This window comes from Lampris incognitus, chromosome 11 (assembly GCF_029633865.1).
Source record: "Lampris incognitus isolate fLamInc1 chromosome 11, fLamInc1.hap2, whole genome shotgun sequence".
NCBI classification, from domain to species: Eukaryota; Metazoa; Chordata; class Actinopteri; order Lampriformes; family Lampridae; genus Lampris; species Lampris incognitus.
The window spans coordinates 15389335-15407337 of record NC_079221.1 but is presented as its reverse complement, the minus strand read 5'-3'; the positions used below and the strand labels follow the sequence as shown (position 1 = coordinate 15407337).

Below are 18003 nucleotides of genomic sequence, written 5' to 3'. Positions count from 1 at the left end.
TTACAAACACAGCAGAAAAACTACATTATCTACTTGCCTCATCCTGGGCAACAAGAGGTCATTACTGACTGCAGGATGACTGACACAGTGATCCACCAATCAGCGATCTTCTCCAACTTCCCCCTGCACTGAGATCCGACAAACCACCAAGAGCAACAAAGATCAGCTTTGATGCTATGAACAACAGATTATAGTTGTTAAGTAAAAAGACACAGCTAAAAAAAGAAAGGGAAATGGTAAAAACTGTAAAACAGGTTCAGGTTATCCAGAGCAATTAGATGACAAAAGGTGTTCTTTTTCCCCACACCCAAATGTGAACTCAACAAATGTCTATGGGATAAACTTTGTGGAAAAAACCCTAAACTTAAAAAAGAAACCATCACAGGCACTTACATCTGGTGAATAGCTTAGCTTGAGTCATCTTTGTTTACTATGTTGATGGATTGGAGTTATCATAGTGAACCTCATCATGAAAGTTTATTACATGTAGTAACAGTAACTAAGGGAGGCAGGACTTCTGCCAACAGTCAATTCTGTCCCGAGTGTGATGTCATAGGTTCAAACTCAGTATTACCCTTAAAACAGAATAGGGGTCCTTCTGCTCGTGGTCCAGGTACTTCTCGATGTTGAAGAAGGTGTCAAAAAAGATGTGGGATAACTTGCATCTCTTCAGGTCCCGCAGAGTGATCTTACCTAGAGGAAATAAAATAATTACTTTCAGAAAGCTTCCTGAGCAAAATAACTCACATTCTATTCACGTACTGCTGGCTTCTAATTGGATGACCTTTACACTAATCTTATGCCTCATTTTACCATCCCAGCTGATTAAATATGTTGGGCTGGGTCTATAGTTGGACTCAGCAGTTGTGATAAAATGGTGACCGCTGTGTTTGCTATAAAAGGTATATCACATGGTATTCTCAACCATAATACACCTCCTCAGCATAACCAAGTTCCAAGTTTATTTGTCACATACACAATGTCAAGATGCAACCGGTAGTGCCATATCAGCAGGCTGGTGAAGCCCAAGTGACAGAGGTGTCATTAACAGTGCAGACGACACCAACAGCTGACAGTAGGCATTCTGGTGCTGAGGGTACATCTAATCTCTGACTGTTCCCTTCAAGCTGATGATCAGCAGCCAAGCTAGGCCTCAACTTGTGTATGTGCCTGCTAACAGAAATATGAAGGATGCTAAACCTGTCTATGTGCCTGTGACTGTATGTATAACTTAAGGGGGTCTGACCTTCGACCTCTGGCTTGACAAGGTCAAGCATTTGGCAGAGACAGTCCTCGAAGGGCAGCGGCTCGATAGCCATGGTCTCCAGCTTCTGACACTGCTCCTCATAAAAATACTCAAGCTCGTACATGCTCAGCACCCCGTCCCCGTCCAGGTCCATACAGCGGAACCAGTACTCTATACTGGACACCAGGAGAAAGAAAAGGGTCAGAGGGAGAAGGATAACGCTCAGTGTCATGTGATAGAACCTATCGGTGTGGCAGGATCCTAGCTACCTGGTATCGGTCTTCTTGTCCTCCTCCGATATGAGGAACCACACAAAATCAGCATAACTGAGCCGTCCCTCCTTGAACACCTGTCTATCTCTGGCAAGGAAACACAACAATGACATTCAAATGAAAAAAGAACATGAGCGGTGGCTTTCTTTTCTCAATGTTTACTTTCTCATTCCTCACTTTGGACCAGAGCATAAAAGGGCCTTATATATCCATTAAACCTCAAAGCCATTTTCACTTACCTTGTTACTGTTCCTGAGAATATTCTTTCAATCATCTTGTGGGAAATGGCTGGAAAATACAGAGTAGAGAATAAATTTCCAATATGAGCAGTCTAATGTCATTTTCTCTATAAGACAAGGGCTCTCTCAGCTAACGTACAACTTTGTCACAATGCCTTTAATCCAGTCTCACAGGCTATAAATCCACATGGTTGGAAAGTATGGCTTTTTTTTGTATCTTGACAACACCATAAATCCTTTGGTCATCGTTTGGACCGTACAGTGGTAGTAATTGCTCCAGGCGTGCCGTCAGTTGACCAGAATATATACACACAGCTCCCCTATTGATCTTCTGTCTCATTTCCTCTGTCTCGCTCAGAGAACATCAACCAAGAACATATGGTGTGGAGTGTGTGGGGAGGACGTGTCAATGGACAGTCTTTTTTCCAGAATGTGTGTATGCACACTAGACCTAAGCTTAATAGGATTTGCAAGTATCTTTGTAGTCTGGTTCAGCTGTAGGTTTCTTCCTTAGGATGGTACAATGACAGCGAATGTGTTTAGAGCCAAGTCCGAGCATCATTTTAGTGTGTGTCCCTGACAACTTTTGACACCTGAACTGATGTGTCTGAACTGCACCCCTGCGGTAAACTCCTCCCAGCTGGTACTCTATGAAGGTATGACAAACACTGAATGTGCTCTCACTGAGGTATGGTGTGTGTTCTTTGAGTATACCCTGGTCATTGTGCCGTGCCAAGTCTCTCTGGTCAATGTAGAGGTTGTGGTCCGTGTCTAGCTCCCAGAACTTACAGTAGATGACATAGAAATGTTCGTAGGAGAAAAACTCTGTCAGCTGGTTGATGTATTCTTCCTGCTCCAGCAGGGCTACATTCTGAACAGACAGCAGAGAAAGAGTCTTCAGGTGTGGAACTAATGTCTTGTTTTCTGACCGAGTGACACTTTATTCAAACGATTAATAGAATCATGTAAAAACTAAAACAATCCAATAAAAGAAAAACATCCTATTATTAGATAAAACAAACATAAATAATAAACAGACTAGAGCTCCATAACAAATATCAGTGATAAGCAGAGAAGGGCCGTGTGTGATGTCCAACCTGCAGAAAGTTGCTTTTCCTGAGCTCAGAGCACGTTATCCTGCCAGTCCACGACCTGTTCACCGTGTAGAAGATCCTCTGGACAACCTGAACATCACACACCAAGTTTACTGAGGCCAGGAACCAAACAGCAATAATCTTATAGAACCAACTATCTGTGGAAAATATTGGCACATATTCAGCAGAGATTTACTCAATAACAGCAGTTGTAACATGCTAATGTGCAGGAGCAATGTACTGGCAATGCATTTACTTTGTGTGTATTCAAATGTAGTTTGTATGGCTGACTCACCGTGGTAATGTAGCGCGAGTGAAAGTCTGAAGCCTCCCTCAGAAAGGCCAGGCCTGCGTGAGAGTTCACCACATCCTGAGGAAGACAAAGTGCAAAGCAGAGTCAGCCCACTCCGTTTCAGTTGGAGGTCCACTGCTTATCTCTGTAAAAACCCCACAAGTAGAGACCAGAAAATACTCCAGACAGACATCTGTCTTTTTGATAGACATATAACACGTTAAAATGTGAGTAGGCATGGAACGCATTCTTACTCAAATATGTCTATCTAAATCAGTGTCACGCCATCTGTTTTATAGATCCAACTATGACAGGAAAAAGCTGAAGACATCAAGCCATCAAATTTAAATGTTTCTTCGCTTCAATGCATTTTTCTGAGATGAGTTTAACCCTCTCTAAGACGAGGGCAGAAAGGTGGAAGAAAGCAGGCGAGAGGCAGGGTTGTAGTGACTGCTGCTGGCTAGCTTCTTTTCCTATGCCATAATCTTGCAAGATCTTTCTGCATCTTAGATGAACTGTAGCAATGATCCATGCCATGATGAAAGTCTGCCCCCCCCCATGCAGAATAACATGTTGACGTAAATATGGAGGTGGCATGGAAATTAAAAGGCATTATTTTGGGGCGGCCGCTGTGCTTCTTTACCTGGTCCTAGGAGAAATTAAATGATAGAACACCACATAAATCACAGGGCCGAGGAAACAGGCAGGGACAGTCAAATCTACTCCACTGCAATCCACCTTTCATTCATCACAACAGTCAAAAACCCTTCGCCAAGCAGCACAATACAAATTAAACAGTGTGTGCCAGAAGGCATCTCTGACGGTATGCTAACGGGGGCCAGCTCGGTCCAGTCCCTCCCACCAGCATCAGAATGAATCAGATGTAGTACAAGTCCAGCCTGGCTCACCATCGGCCAGCACAGACAACCTAAATGACAGCAATTGACTATACAAGAAGTCATTCCCTCAATTGAAAAAAAAAAAGGGTTAATTTCTATCACTCACTTAATACTGCTGTATTACTGGTGCTTTACCATGTAGGGTAAAGCATTTACATTTACATTACTCATTTACAGCAAAGGTTAACTGTAATTTATTTAGTCTGGTGCAGCTATAGCTGTACACCAGAAAAATCTGGAATGATCCCGATAGTATATCCTCCTCCCCACACTGTTGGCTTGCAGTACTGTCCCTGATTTAGGCCTTAGCCACATGAAAAGTCCACTCACTCAGCACGGCAGTTCAAGACTACCACTACCTCCACCCAAGTTAGTGTAGTTTGATCATCCCAAGCTGCCAAGCCCAGCCCTCTCCCTAGGTGTGCTGCAGTCTATACCTGCAGGAATGGAATAAAGTCATCTTGTTCCAGGTAATTACAGCCAGGCTTGGCCAAAAGGTGCACAAATTTAGCTGCATCGTCGTGACAGGTCTGCAGTGTCCTGAAGAGGAAAGGAGAAAACATACTTTATCCTTCTACATTCAAGATCACACGTTTGAAACTGTTCCCCTCACAGTGCTGGTGAAGGTAATGAATTCTTTAATTAGGATTCTGAATCGCTGCTGGGCTGATTTTAAACTTGGGCTGTTATGGTCAGGTTGATGAAAAAAATGCAGCGTCTGTTTTGGTCTAAGGCTGCTTCAGTCATGAGCTAATGTCAAAGGCCAAGCTAGCTAGTTCTCTGGAGGCTCACTCATTAATACAACAGCATGCCTACAACATCATGCTGCACAGAACCAGGAGCACAGAGTCCCATTACAAGAGCACTTTTTGTTATTCTTTTCAATGTCAATCAGAAAGACAAAGAGTGGACTTCTTCGCTCATATAAATGCACTGCAACTGTTCCCTGGGGGTTGTTGGTAAAGCCTTTGTGATCAGTGATATTTGTTTTGGTTGAGAATGAAAAGAGACAGGCCGTTATAGAACATGACTGTGTGCAGTCTGTGTCATTGTTTAGAGGAGGCTATGTGGATCAGTGGACTGGGAGTCAGTGTCCCTGTGGTCGCCAGGCGATGAGAGGAGCCATTGTCTTACTTTCTCCACATGGCCACAAACTTGTGAACGGACACAAAGCCCGTTCTGTCGCCTCCAGCCGAGCAGAACAATGGAACTTTCCAGTAGAGAGGACACTCACAGGCCTATGGAGAGAAAGAAAAAAAGCATTTCAGACAAAAATCTCAATTGCCTATGTGTACACTATGTATGCACTGCATTACTTAATAATGGCAAAGTTTTCTCAGTCAAAATCTTCCCTGAGGAAACCGAACTGTCATTTCTCTCTACACGGAGGTTTCCTTAGGTCATTGTTCACGTTCCTCAGTGGTAAAGAGATAATATTTTCTAGCGGGTCAAAAGCAGCAAACATTTGTAAAGTCGGGCTAATAATGCTAATGAAAATAATTTGCTGGGTGGCAGAAGAGCCTCCAAGCTACAAATCAAATTCTCACCTTGGCAACCTGCCCCATGTCCTCAATGGTGGCCCTTTCATTGGGGAATTGGGAAAATATTTTTTCAATCTTGGAAATGAGGTTGTCAGTGTTGAGGTTGGCTTTGGGCCTGCCTCGTGGGAAGTAAAACTTTGGAATGCTTTCACTCGGTGCAGTGGCAACTGGCTCCTCTGGCTTCACCTGGGCCTAAGACAGAAAGCACAGACATGAACTCTGTTAGAAACCAAAGCTAGCGAGTACTAACACTTTGGATCTATGCCCACCAGAGTGTATTAAAGCTCACCTTGACCAACTCTTCACAACCACACGTCTCAGCTCCCCCAGGCCCATTAGGGAAGAGTTATGATTGCTCAGCAAATCATTCCCTGCCATCCCAGCACATTATCCATTTATCTGTAATGGGTTTCAATTAAGATGTGCCAACTGACATTGGCGTGTGTAGAATGAACCATTTACCATTAGGCACAGTTCTGAAAACCATGATAGACGTAGCCTTGTTTGTGACTGATGAACGACATTATTCATCAAATTATGTCAGTGATAACCATGGAATTAGAGTGCATCAGTTGGTAGAAATGAGAGTGGCATTTGGAAAGAAAGTCTAAAGACAAACAGAATCTACTGACAGACAATGACACCCGCTGTCTATACCTTCAACAATGATGACAAATTCATGTAAATATGTAGGGGATACACACACACACGCACACATATTATATATATATATATATATATATATATATATATATATATATATATATATATATATATATACATATACACAGCACAAAAAGTAAGGGAATTTGTGTTTGGTAGATTATTTCTTAGTTGTAACAATGCTTCTTGGCAATAAATCCTGTGCCGTTGGAAAGCCTGTTTATTTCCCTTTTAAATGGGGCCACATTTGTAAGGAACATGCATTTGTGGGATGAGCAGCAGAGCTGAGTATGTGGGTTGCGCCCATGAAAAATTTGCCAAATCTTCTCTGCCAATGCCAAACAGCTTATTTTGCTGTTGCTGTTGACTCTTGTTTTGAGCTTCTGGTACCCCAGGTGCTGACAATCAGCTGCCTGATAGAAGATTTACCGCCAAGAAGCGTTGGTACAACAAAGAAATAATCTACCAAACACACATTTCCTTACTTTTTGTGCTAAGTTTATATATACTATATAGAACTATTGGAAAACCTAAGCAGAGGTCAGGTTTGTCCAGATGGTGGACAATTGATTCTTGGTTATGTAAAATGACAACGTTTTCAAACTTCAACCTGAGTGGACCAACTGAAAGGTCCAAAGAGACAGATAACAAGTCCCTCAGTTTACACTACTTTATGCAATACTGACAGACATCCCTGACCAAACAAATGGACCTCATGGAACTTGTGCACAGATAATGATGATACATTTCACTTTGGTCTCAGAGGACAAGAAGAGCTGTGTGTGTGTGTGTGTGTGTGTGTGTGTGTGTGTGTAATACAGTGAGAAGGTCATCTGATAAATGATAATCACATTGTTAGCGTGACTACGACGAGAGAGCTAGAAGGTATCAGAGAAAAGAAGAGTGAGAGAGACAGCCATTAAATGGGAGAGAGCAGAGCCACCATGGCTGGGTTTAAATAGCAGGCCTGATTATAGGCAAACAGCAGTTGCTCATGACAGCTCAGGAGATAGAAGGGCAGGCATGTGCTGTGTGTGTGTGTGTGTGTGTGTGTGTGTGTGTGTGTTAAGTTTCTACCACAGAAAGGAGGCACAGTAAGGATTGTCGATGAGCTGTTACTGAATATAAGCCGAGCTCATTTTCTGTCTGCTACCTGAGTCATTCCAGCCCAATCCTAACTAACTCCTATGAATGTCATTCAAAGTGCCGTGGTGCTCAGTAACCTAAAACCTCAAATATGTTGGAGCTCGCGCACAGCTGTGAGAGTGCATGTGTGAGTGTCCTAAATGCTGCTTCCATCTTGGACTCAACATGACAACTTCAACTGTGAGGGCCTTGAATATGTGTAACACGTGCTATTAAGCTCCACAAGTGTGACAGAAGAATCAAATATGTCCATTTTGTGTCTACCAACAATGACATCAGGCATAACACAGGGCCCAGGCCTACCAGTCATGGTCAATTTGATTCCATTACGGTATGATTCACATAGATCCAATGAGCATAGCAAACATACTGTTAGGATATCACATTCAATAGGACAGCCTCCACACTGTGTTGACCTGAAGGGACCACGGCCACAGTGACATGCAGAGCTCAAAGGTTTACAACACTGGTATTAAAACACACACACACACACACACACACACACACACACACACACACACACACACACACACACACACACACACACACAAACACAGGAATTTGAACGCTTGTGTTGATGATGATGTATACCAGCCTGTTGCTAAAATCAGCTTGGTTGGTTGGTGCATTTCTGGAAATCACTACCTCATTCCCAAAGACTATTTACATGACTGAAGAATTTGCCAACTGGATCATTTTCCAGTCTTTTAATAAGCATATAAACACAGACATGCAGGCCTCTGCAAGTAAATAAAAATCCTGTGTTTGTCATTGCCCTACACAGCCTATCCAGGGCTGCAGACTGTGGTTGAACAGTATAGATACACACATGATCACCTCATTGCCTGAATAAATATTTCATCCCAGGACCCTCCCAAATCTGAGGGTTGCAGCTAGTAACCGTAGAAGGGGGTTCAATCTGTTCATGTCCATCTCCTTTATCAGGAAGGGCCCTTGTATGGCATGTTTGTATCCACCGTGACTGGAAATGTTCTTTGGCATTCTGTTAGTGGGATTCTTCTCTGTGTAGCAGAGTGATAAATGCTTTCTGCTCTCCTCCTGTCTGTGTGTGCGCGCTGGTGTCAGGCATGGCTATAAAAGGACAACGACACCTCCTGCTGCCCTCCATGCACTGTCCCCCTCATGCCGACTGCTAGCAGAGCTTTTAAGCACAACCGCTAAGCCCTGTGATATTCTACACATCCATAGTTGTGCAGTCTGACCAAGGATAGTAGAGCGGTCAAACTCAGCAGTGGCCAAGGACAACCTTAATTCTTCCCATAAAGCTAACCTCATTCTTTCTCTGACCAAATCCATAGGACAAATACTGAGCACAGCAGCAACAAGCATTCACCAGGAGATGAAAGTGATGATGCAACAGCTGGTATTTTCACAAGGCATTGCTGAGAGTATCTGGTTGGCCCTTAATGCTTTCTCCATGTTTACATGAGGAGGAAAAGTGAAAGAATTGGTGGTTAGCCCAGGGTATTGCAGACTACATGAGAACTCCAACCAAAACTACAGCCGGCTTTGACTACTACAATATCCAAACTTACCAACAGAAAAAAAGCTAACATTTCATCTGTTTCTCAGTGGTCTGTAGTACAGACAGCCTGTAGTTCTGTAGCACCAGTCTGCGTGGTAGACCTTAAGACATTAAACTAGAAACAGATCCACATCCGTCTGCTGGCAGACAGAGCAGAGAAATGTGCATGTTGACAAACGTGGATAGAAAACACCTGCCTGTGCTTGCTGGAAGGCTCGGAGCCTCTTCTTGAAGCGCGAGGGCAGGACAAAGTCACAGCCGCGTGCCAGCAGAGCCAACTCCTTCCTCAGGTCAGGGTCCTGTCGCAGAGACAGCTCCTTCATCCTCATCCTTGCACCAGACAGGATGGTGCACACACAAACACACGACGCTCAGTCTGATATTATCCTGGGAAGGCGTACAAATCCCACAGCATTAATCGGACTGTGAGCAGCAGCAGAGTGTCTTCGGACTCGTCCTCTGTCGGAATGAGAGCAGCTGCTTCTGTATCTCCTCTCTCTCCCAGTCCCAATCTGGACACACAACCTCTGCTCTCTCTGCCTGCTGCTTCGTCCCTGGCTCTAAACAAAACACACACACACACGCACGCACGCACACCGCATGGGGTCAGGGAGCCCTAGCCTCAAAGCTATTGGGAAGATAAGGAGTGTGGTGTGAGATGGGAGGGGTGTGTGGTGTATCTGTCCTTTCTAGTTTGCATTCCTCAGCGCTCATTGAAGGTTATGTAAAGAGACAGACCTGTTTTTGCAGCTATTACTGAAGGGGATGCAGATAAATGCCAAGATGACATGCTGCTCATGCTCACTAGTTTTATGACCCGATGCCTCCGAGAAAACACTTCCTCTCATTTGGCTTTCTGCTTCTCTGACCAGTACATCCAGCTGAATGGCAGGGAAAATTCAAGCCTTTTTTTCCCTAAATGTAATTCAGACATTAACTCGAATGACCTGCATGATTCTTCACCTCAAACTTACTGAGACACTCCAGAACCAAATTAAAATTCATAAAAACAAACTGTTGAAGGCATATTCATTTTTCTTGTTGAACAAGAGTGCATCTGGAGAGCGCAAAACTCTACTAAGGCCCAACACTTGCACCAACTAACATACAAACTGTATACCATCCATTCCTATGGAGAATTTCAACATTCCCCAAGAAAAAGTTAAGCTTAGTATTTCGAAAAGTATAGAGAATTTCACCAGAACATTCTAATCAATTGTTCCTCTGCCCAAGGCCCACCTGCTCACAAAATGTTGAGAACATCCATCCATTCGTTTTTGAGCCATCTTACTGACAGAAAGACAAACAGAGATACGAGGGCAAAAACATGACCTTCTTGGCAGAGGTAGTAAAAGGGAGCTTACAAGAAAATGGGCTGCAGCAGCACGTGATGAGCACACAACTAAAAGGCTTGAAATCCACCATTCTGGATCCCCTCTAGAGGTGGTCTGCCTTTGTTTTGTCTATCCTGTGCGGGCTGGGGCTGTCTGACATTCCATGTTTTATTATAGATGACGGGACCCAGTCGGCGGTATGGAGGGAAGTGTCAATTTCAAAGACTGATGGCCCAAACAGTCGATGCCTATTAAAAGCACCAGCAAGCACTGTTTGGGCAACCCAAGGAAACCAGATCTGGAGAAACGACAGTGTATCTTTAGTCCTCTCACAAACATCTGCCATCTGTAGTTCCTGTCCTGGACTGACAGCAATTACATCAATTCTCCATAAACACAGTGATCTAACAGCGCTGGGGTTGCCTGCATGGTCCAGCTGACTGCATACAGGGAAAGCCCTTCGCTCGAACACCTACCGCTCTAAAAACACATCAAATTAAGAGGAAACCTTAAAGAGACGAGCCTGTTAGTGTAACCTCTAAAATGTGTAGGCTGTATGTAAATAGACTGATGTTTGTGTGCGCTATATTGAGAAGTTGAAAGTGTTGCTGTGTAGGTGTATTAATACATGGGTGTGATGAGGAAAGCACAGCCGGACTCAAATGAATATTTTTAGATGGCAGGATCACAGAGTCTGCATTCTTCCACTGGTTTCAGCTCCTACCCAGTTCCTGTTGTCCTCCATGCAGGATACAGCTGGTGCTTGGTAAGCCGTTTGTGTGATGGCTTTTCAACACCATCTGCCTTTTGTTGTCCTCCCAGTGCTCATCAGCTCCAAACAAATATGAACAGGAAAGCATCGGGGCAAAATTAAAACCCCTGGGACCACACGGAGCTGTCAGTGCACATCATACTGTTGGGTCTGGGTTTGTGTTAAAGTATACCAAATCTACAGTTTGTTCCATAAACATATTATCACAAGATAAAAGATGATAATCTCTTGGTTTACATACACACAGCAGCCTGATGTGGTTTAAAGTAAAGAAACACCTGGTATCAGCATCACTGTGCACTAAGAATTACAGATCTGTTTTACAGACGGCAGCCAACAGTGACTCTCACACGCACACACACACACACACACACACACACACACACACACACACAGCTGTGAATGGAAACCTAATAGAGGACAGTATGAAGCATGCATCTTTGGGAGAAGTCAAGTCAATTTTATTTGTATAGCCCACTATCACAAATTACAAATTTGCCTCAAGGGGCTTTACAGCAACACGACATCCTGTCCTTAGACCCTCATATCAGATAAGGAACAACTCCCTAAAAAAGAAAAAAAAACACCCTTCAACAGGGAGAAAAAATAGGAAGAAACCTCGGGGAACCATAGTAGACAAGCTCCAGTGAGCATCATCACTCAGCCTCAGGCCATTGTTGGCAGGCTGTCCAAACAACGGCACCCTCAGAGGGAACCAGCCATCGAGGCTCACAGCCAGGCTTGTGAAACACCGACCACACTATAATAGGTCACTGTATCAGACAACCAGACAGAAACACTACAGATTTGAGTCTAACCCAGTAATCCTTCTAATCTTAAAAACACTAAAATCTGATTTGAGCACAGCCATGTTGAATTCATTACATAACAGAAAAGATTAGGGAAGGGACTGTCTGGTTTATGTGACCGGTGGTAAATGTAGATTCCAGCTGTGAATTGGCTGTTCACAGTAATCCCAGGTCACACAGCAAAGGGACCTGAGAGAGTAGCTCCTATAATGAGTAACAACTTGGAAGTTACTGCTGTTTATTCCAAAAGGGGAACATTCAGAGAGAAAATTAAGGGTGGAGAGGCCCCTAGAGATTCAAAGGACATGGACTACAGAATGCAAACCCATCAACGTTACTCCTCGGGGCTCTTCCCAATCTGCCAATACCAGCAAACATTCCACAACTATTGAGCTGTGCACACCACAGTATTACCCTCACCAAGATGATAGAACCGAGTCCAGTTAGACATGCTTCCACCCAAAGGCTTCACAGACCAATGACAGCGCGAGAGAGTCAGGACTAGTAAACATCATGGGCACCATGTTGGGACAACAGTGACATTCCAAATAACCTTTGCGTGATCCTTCTCAATCTGATGTCTGAGATGGGGATTTGGGATACACGTGAACCTGGGCCAAAAGTAGGGCCCACTTCACCAGCAATATAGCGGGCTTAGGGAAGGGCCAACAAGCAGAATGTGATGTGAGCAGTACACTGCTTGCATAAGAGTGATAATACGATAGCACAGCCTGATATAAGTATCATGAATGTGAGATGAAAACAAAAAAAAAAAATCTATACACTCCACATACCAACATAAACACTCACAACTTCTACAAATAAAGTGCAGCTTACTAGTTTTCTGACTATAAAAGAAAAAAAATGTCATTCTGGTCAGACTGGAAAATGAAGGTGTTCTAGTTTAAATGTTAAATGCAAAGATGCATAACAATTAATGTGGATTACATTTTAAAAGATGGGTACACTTTTTTGGAACACAGACATCATTAAAACCCAGCCACTGGGGATGCACAAGCCAGTGCATTCTTAATGCCGGTCCCAAGCCCGGATAAATGGGGAGGGTTGCATCAGGGATAAAACCTTTCCCAAATCAAATATGCAGATCATAAATCAGATTTCCATACCGGATCGGTCGAGGCCTGGGTTACCAACAACCGCCACCAGTACTGTTATCCAGCAGGGTGTTGGGTGAAGGAGGAGAGGGGGAAGGTATGTCCTGAGTCAGCGGGAGAGGAGGCAGAGTAGGAGTGTGAAGGTGAGAGTCGGAACTTTGAATGCTGGCACTATGACTCATAAAGGGAGAGAGCTGGCTGATATAATGGAGAGAAGGAAGGTAGATATACTGTGTGTGCAAGAGACCAGGTGAAAGGGAAGTAAGGCCAGAAGCATAGGAGGTGTGTTCAAACTCTTCTACCATGGTATGGATGGGAGGAGAAATGGGGTAGGGGTAATTCTGAAGGAAGAGTATGTCAAGAGTGTGTTGGAGGTGAAGAGTATGTCGGACAGAGTGCGGAGTATGAAGCTGGAAATCGAAGGTGTGATGATGAATGTGGTCAGCTCATATGCCCCGCAAATTGGGTGTGAGATGGAAGAGAAAGAAAATTCTGGAGTGAGTTGGATGACGTGGTAGAGAGTGTACCCAAGGAGGAGAGAGTGGCGATTGAAGCGGACTTCACTGGGCATATTGGTGAAGGGAACGAAGATGATGAGGAGGTGATAGGTAAGTATGGTGTCCAGGAGAGGAATGTAGAAGGACAGATGGCGATAGATTTTGCAAAAAGGATGGAAATGGCTGTGGGGAAAACTTATTTCAGAGAAGAAGGAGGAACACAGAGTGACTTGTGGAGAAAGGTGCACACAGGTGGACTATATCTTATACAGCAGGTGCAATCTTAAAGAGATTAGAAACTGCAAGGTGGGGACAAGGGAGAACATAGCTAGGCAGCATCAGATGGTGGTCTGTAGGATGACTTCGGAGATCAAGAAGAGGATGAGAGTGAAGGCAGAGCCAAGGATCAAATGGTGGAAGTTTGAGAAGGAAGAATGTTGTGTGGAGTTCAGAGAGGACCCAAGACAGGCACTGGGTGGTAGAGAAGAGCTGCCAGATGGCTGGACAACTACTGCAGAAATGGTGAGGGAGACAGCTAGGGAGGTAACTTGGTGTGTCATCTGGACAGAAGTAGGAAGACAAGGAGACTTGGTGGGGGAATGAGGAAGTACAGGAAAGTATACGGATAGAGAGGTTGGTGAAGTACAACAGATGTCTCTCATACAGGAGTACAAGGAGATGCAGTGTAAGGCGAAGAGAGAGGTTGTGAAGGCAAAGAAAAAGGTGTATGGCTAGTGGCATGAGAGGTTGGACACTAAGGAAGGAGAAAAGGACTTGTACCGATTGGCTCTGTAAAGCCTCCTGAGGCAAATTTGTCATTTGTGATATTGGGCTATACAAATATAAGTGACTTGACATTGTGATCTGTAGCGAGAATAGGGTGCAGGTTGAGGAGAGCCTGGAGAGGTGGAGGTATGCACTGGAGGGAAGAGGAATTAAAGTCAGTAGGAGCATGATGGAATCCATATACGTAAATGAGAGGGAGGACAGTGGAATGGTGAGGATGCAAGGAGTGGTGGTGGTGGTGAAGGTGGATCAGTTTAAATATTTGGGATCAACTGCTCAAAGTAACGGGGAGTGTGGAAGAGAGGTGATGAAGAGAGTGCAGGCAGGGTGGAGTACGTGGAGGAGAGCGTCAGGTGTGATTTACGACAGAATGACACCAGCAAGAATTAAAGGGAAGGTTTAGAAGATTGTAGTGAGACCAGCTATGTTGCATGGCAGTGTTCCCCAATTAGTTTTCCTTAAGGCCAAATCATGTCATGCATACCAAGCCAAGGGCCAAAACATCTATGTGGGGGGGTCCACATTGCACCAGCAAAAGTTGTTTTATGTGCAGATGTTGTTGCTGCTATCACGATTAATATTATTATTATTATTAATAGTAATAATAGTAGTAGTCTACGCATGCTCTATGGCAGAGGTCAAGTGTACAGTGTGGGGTGAGGTCAAAATAAAGTAGAGCAGCACACACTTTGTGCACATGTGCACTTTATTTTGCATGTTTTGACAGGTGTATTAGTGCAAATGGGTCAGCGTGGGCCACATTTGGCTCTCGCGGGCTGGACCTGGCAATACAGTGGCATAACGACCGAAAACGATTGGTTTCATATGCAAATTACCGTGACCATTAACTAGAGTTACAATGGACACATGTACTATTTACAGAGGACTTGGGAATGTTTGGAATCACAGCATTGTAAGATGGTGATAAATGTACTCTTAGACCCCCCCTCTCGGTTCAGGAACGGTCATTCCCTCTTCACATAGATTGCCTCTTTGACTCCCCATTCAAACCAGCGTTCCTCCCAATAGTGAGGGAAAGTTAGCAGGAATTTGACCAATCTGGGAAGTGTCACCAATAAATTTCTTCACCAATGTGTTCCTTAAGGTGTGTAGTAACATGTATTAAAATGTTGAAATTCAACTCCCAGGGGTAACCTCTGAAAAAAGTGCTCAAAGTCAGGGTACCAATAACAGATTTCCGAAAATTGAAAAAAGCTTAAATTGGACTTAACTTACGTTTGAGGGATCAAACTAGAAATTTGTCATGATTCTAAGTTGATTGCAAGCATTTATTTTTCAACAAGACCCTGGTAGAAAAATATTCACATCCACTTTCCCACTCATCACCCCCCCCCCCCATGCCGTAGAGGGCACCCGACATGTTGAAGCCATTTACATCCTTTTTCTCTATTGATCACGAGCTGACTGAATATACTGCTTTCAACACCTGATACGTACATATTCTCAACAATTTTTCTAACAAGCTGAAATGTTTCTCTGCACAACACTGATGATTCTCATTTGTTACATAAAAGGTATAACTGCTTGTTCTTGTTAGCTAGCTAACAGTAAGTAATATGATCGGCTAACGTAAATGTTAACTTCCACTAAAAGTTGTCATTACTAGCTTAACAATACTTGTTAGCTGGCTCATAGTTGTCATAAGTTGTCTGACTCTCATGTGTGTACTATACTCCAAAACCTACATCTGATTTATTTATTTAGTTAAATGCTAGCTGTCTGCTCCATTAACTACCTAGCTAGGTTAAAGTGGTGTAGCCTGTACTGCCTCAGATTTTTTTTTTTGATTTATTGTTACGGTTAAGCAAATCTATTCTTTTACACCTCAGTACAATAGTTCAGAAACTATGCCTCTATGACAGATTCGGTCTTTATTCTACTTTGTGTAGGCTATGGGTCTTCAGTAGGCTAATATGGAAGACGATGTGAACCCACCTCTGCTCAAGTGCTTCTTCTGTGAAGGCCTGGAAACGCCAGGTGAGAGGCTTTTGCAAGGAACTTCTAAAGGCTACGCTACTTTATTGAAACATGCAGAAGCCATGGAAAATGCTACAATTTTGGAGCGTATGAAGAAGGATGAAAATGAAGGAAGACTTAGATACCACATAAAGTGTAAAGATTATTTGTACAACAAGTTTGTCAAGGTCACCAAGACGTCAGCTCAAGCATCAAAGGCAGAGGAAGAGACAGCAAAGCTGAAGCGAAGGCGCACTTGCTCTGAGTTCAGTGCATCAACTGCATGCACCTCTTCAAGTTCACGGTCCGTTCAGCTTCTGTACAAGAATGTATGCATTCTTTGCAACCAACCCGCTCATCTCTACGAACATAAACCAGCAGACGCTAGAAAGAAATATAGAGTACCTGATAATGTGACTGTAGATAGACTAAAGGCAAGCTTGCTGAAGATAGCAAGGAGTCGTGGAGATGACTGGGGCACAGAAGTCCTTGGACGTCTGGAAGGGATCAATGACTTAGTAGCAGAAGAAACCTTGTATCATTTGCGCTGAAAACTTCTTTTTGAAAAGGGCAGGCCTTACTCCAAGACTGCAGATGAAGGACTAAGGAAGAGAGGACAAAAGAAAATAGATGATGAGCGAGAGGTTGTTTTTATTGAATTATGCGAATGGCTAGACACAGAACTCAAGCATGGGGTGATGATGCTTGACCAAGTCCACGAAAAGATGCAGCAGTTTGATCAGTCACCCGATAAGAGCCTCTCTTATTCAAAGAAATGGCTAAGGATGAAACTTCAAGAGAAATATCATGACACACTGTACTTCACATCAGTCGAAAAGGTCAGATGTACCCTGCCTCAAAGATAACACAAGCAACATTCTGCGAGAGCATCATGCTAATCTTCAGCAAGGAGATGAGAAGACACAAATCATAAAGACAGCACTGAAGTTCATATGCAACAACATCGCCATGATTAATCTAGATCCAAAGTCATACCCCACTGCATACAGTATGGCTGATATCCAGAGTCAGCTGGCACTTGTTCCTGAGAGCCTCCAGATGTTCTTGAGACCAATAGTGAAGACCGATGAAAGAGTAGCTGTTTGGGGGCAGAACTTTATCAAGGCTCGTTGGCCTCGATCAGGAGTATTGCCATACCAAATGGGGCTTGCCATACAACTTGATCATAGATTTGGGTCAAAATGGATGATCGACAAGTTACACCGGCTAGGATACACTGAGTCTTACTCAGAGACACAAAACTACAAATACTGCTTCCTCAAGGACAGGAATGGAGATGGCATCCCAGATACATCTGGCACACTTGATACCATTGTAGAAGAAACTGATGACCAGATCAATGATGAGGCTGCGATTGATGCCGCACTTGAGGATCCAACGGTTCCGACCGCCAGTGAAAGTGACAATCAGGTGGTGTCCATGGAGGTTGTGGAAGCAAACAATGCAGTCACTCAGTTCATTGGGGACAATATAGATTTAAACATTTTCTCTGTCAGTGGAAACACCCCGTTTCATTCAATGGTTTGAAGAGAACAACCCATTCGACCACGATCGAGACAAGAATATGCTTGTATCTTTCTCTACAGGATTCACAAGCACGGGGGATGACTCAGTCAATGCGGAGAGAGCAGCTGAAGTAGGTAGAGAGATGCAGATAAAGCTGGATGGACAGTCAGCAACATCAACCATGGAGGTGAAGTCAAATGTACAAGCCCTGTCATCACTCAGAAAGATTCCCAAGATCAACGAGAAGA

General features: G+C 43.7%; 1 protein-coding gene across 1 annotated transcript in view; it reads right to left on the bottom strand.

The window, feature by feature from the left end:
- Positions 1–18003, bottom strand: part of ppp2r3b (protein phosphatase 2, regulatory subunit B'', beta) — a 35516-nt gene that overhangs the window by 4875 nt on the left and 12638 nt on the right. Inside the window, exons 3-12 of the mRNA XM_056289740.1 lie at positions 5590–5775; positions 5177–5280; positions 4480–4582; positions 3147–3221; positions 2855–2941; positions 2472–2628; positions 1758–1806; positions 1516–1605; positions 1247–1422; positions 575–693 (exon numbers count right to left, since the gene is read on the bottom strand). Coding sequence (XP_056145715.1) covers positions 575–693; positions 1247–1422; positions 1516–1605; positions 1758–1806; positions 2472–2628; positions 2855–2941; positions 3147–3221; positions 4480–4582; positions 5177–5280; positions 5590–5775 — 1146 coding nt within the window. The remainder of the gene's footprint in view (positions 1–574; positions 694–1246; positions 1423–1515; positions 1606–1757; positions 1807–2471; positions 2629–2854; positions 2942–3146; positions 3222–4479; positions 4583–5176; positions 5281–5589; positions 5776–18003) is intronic.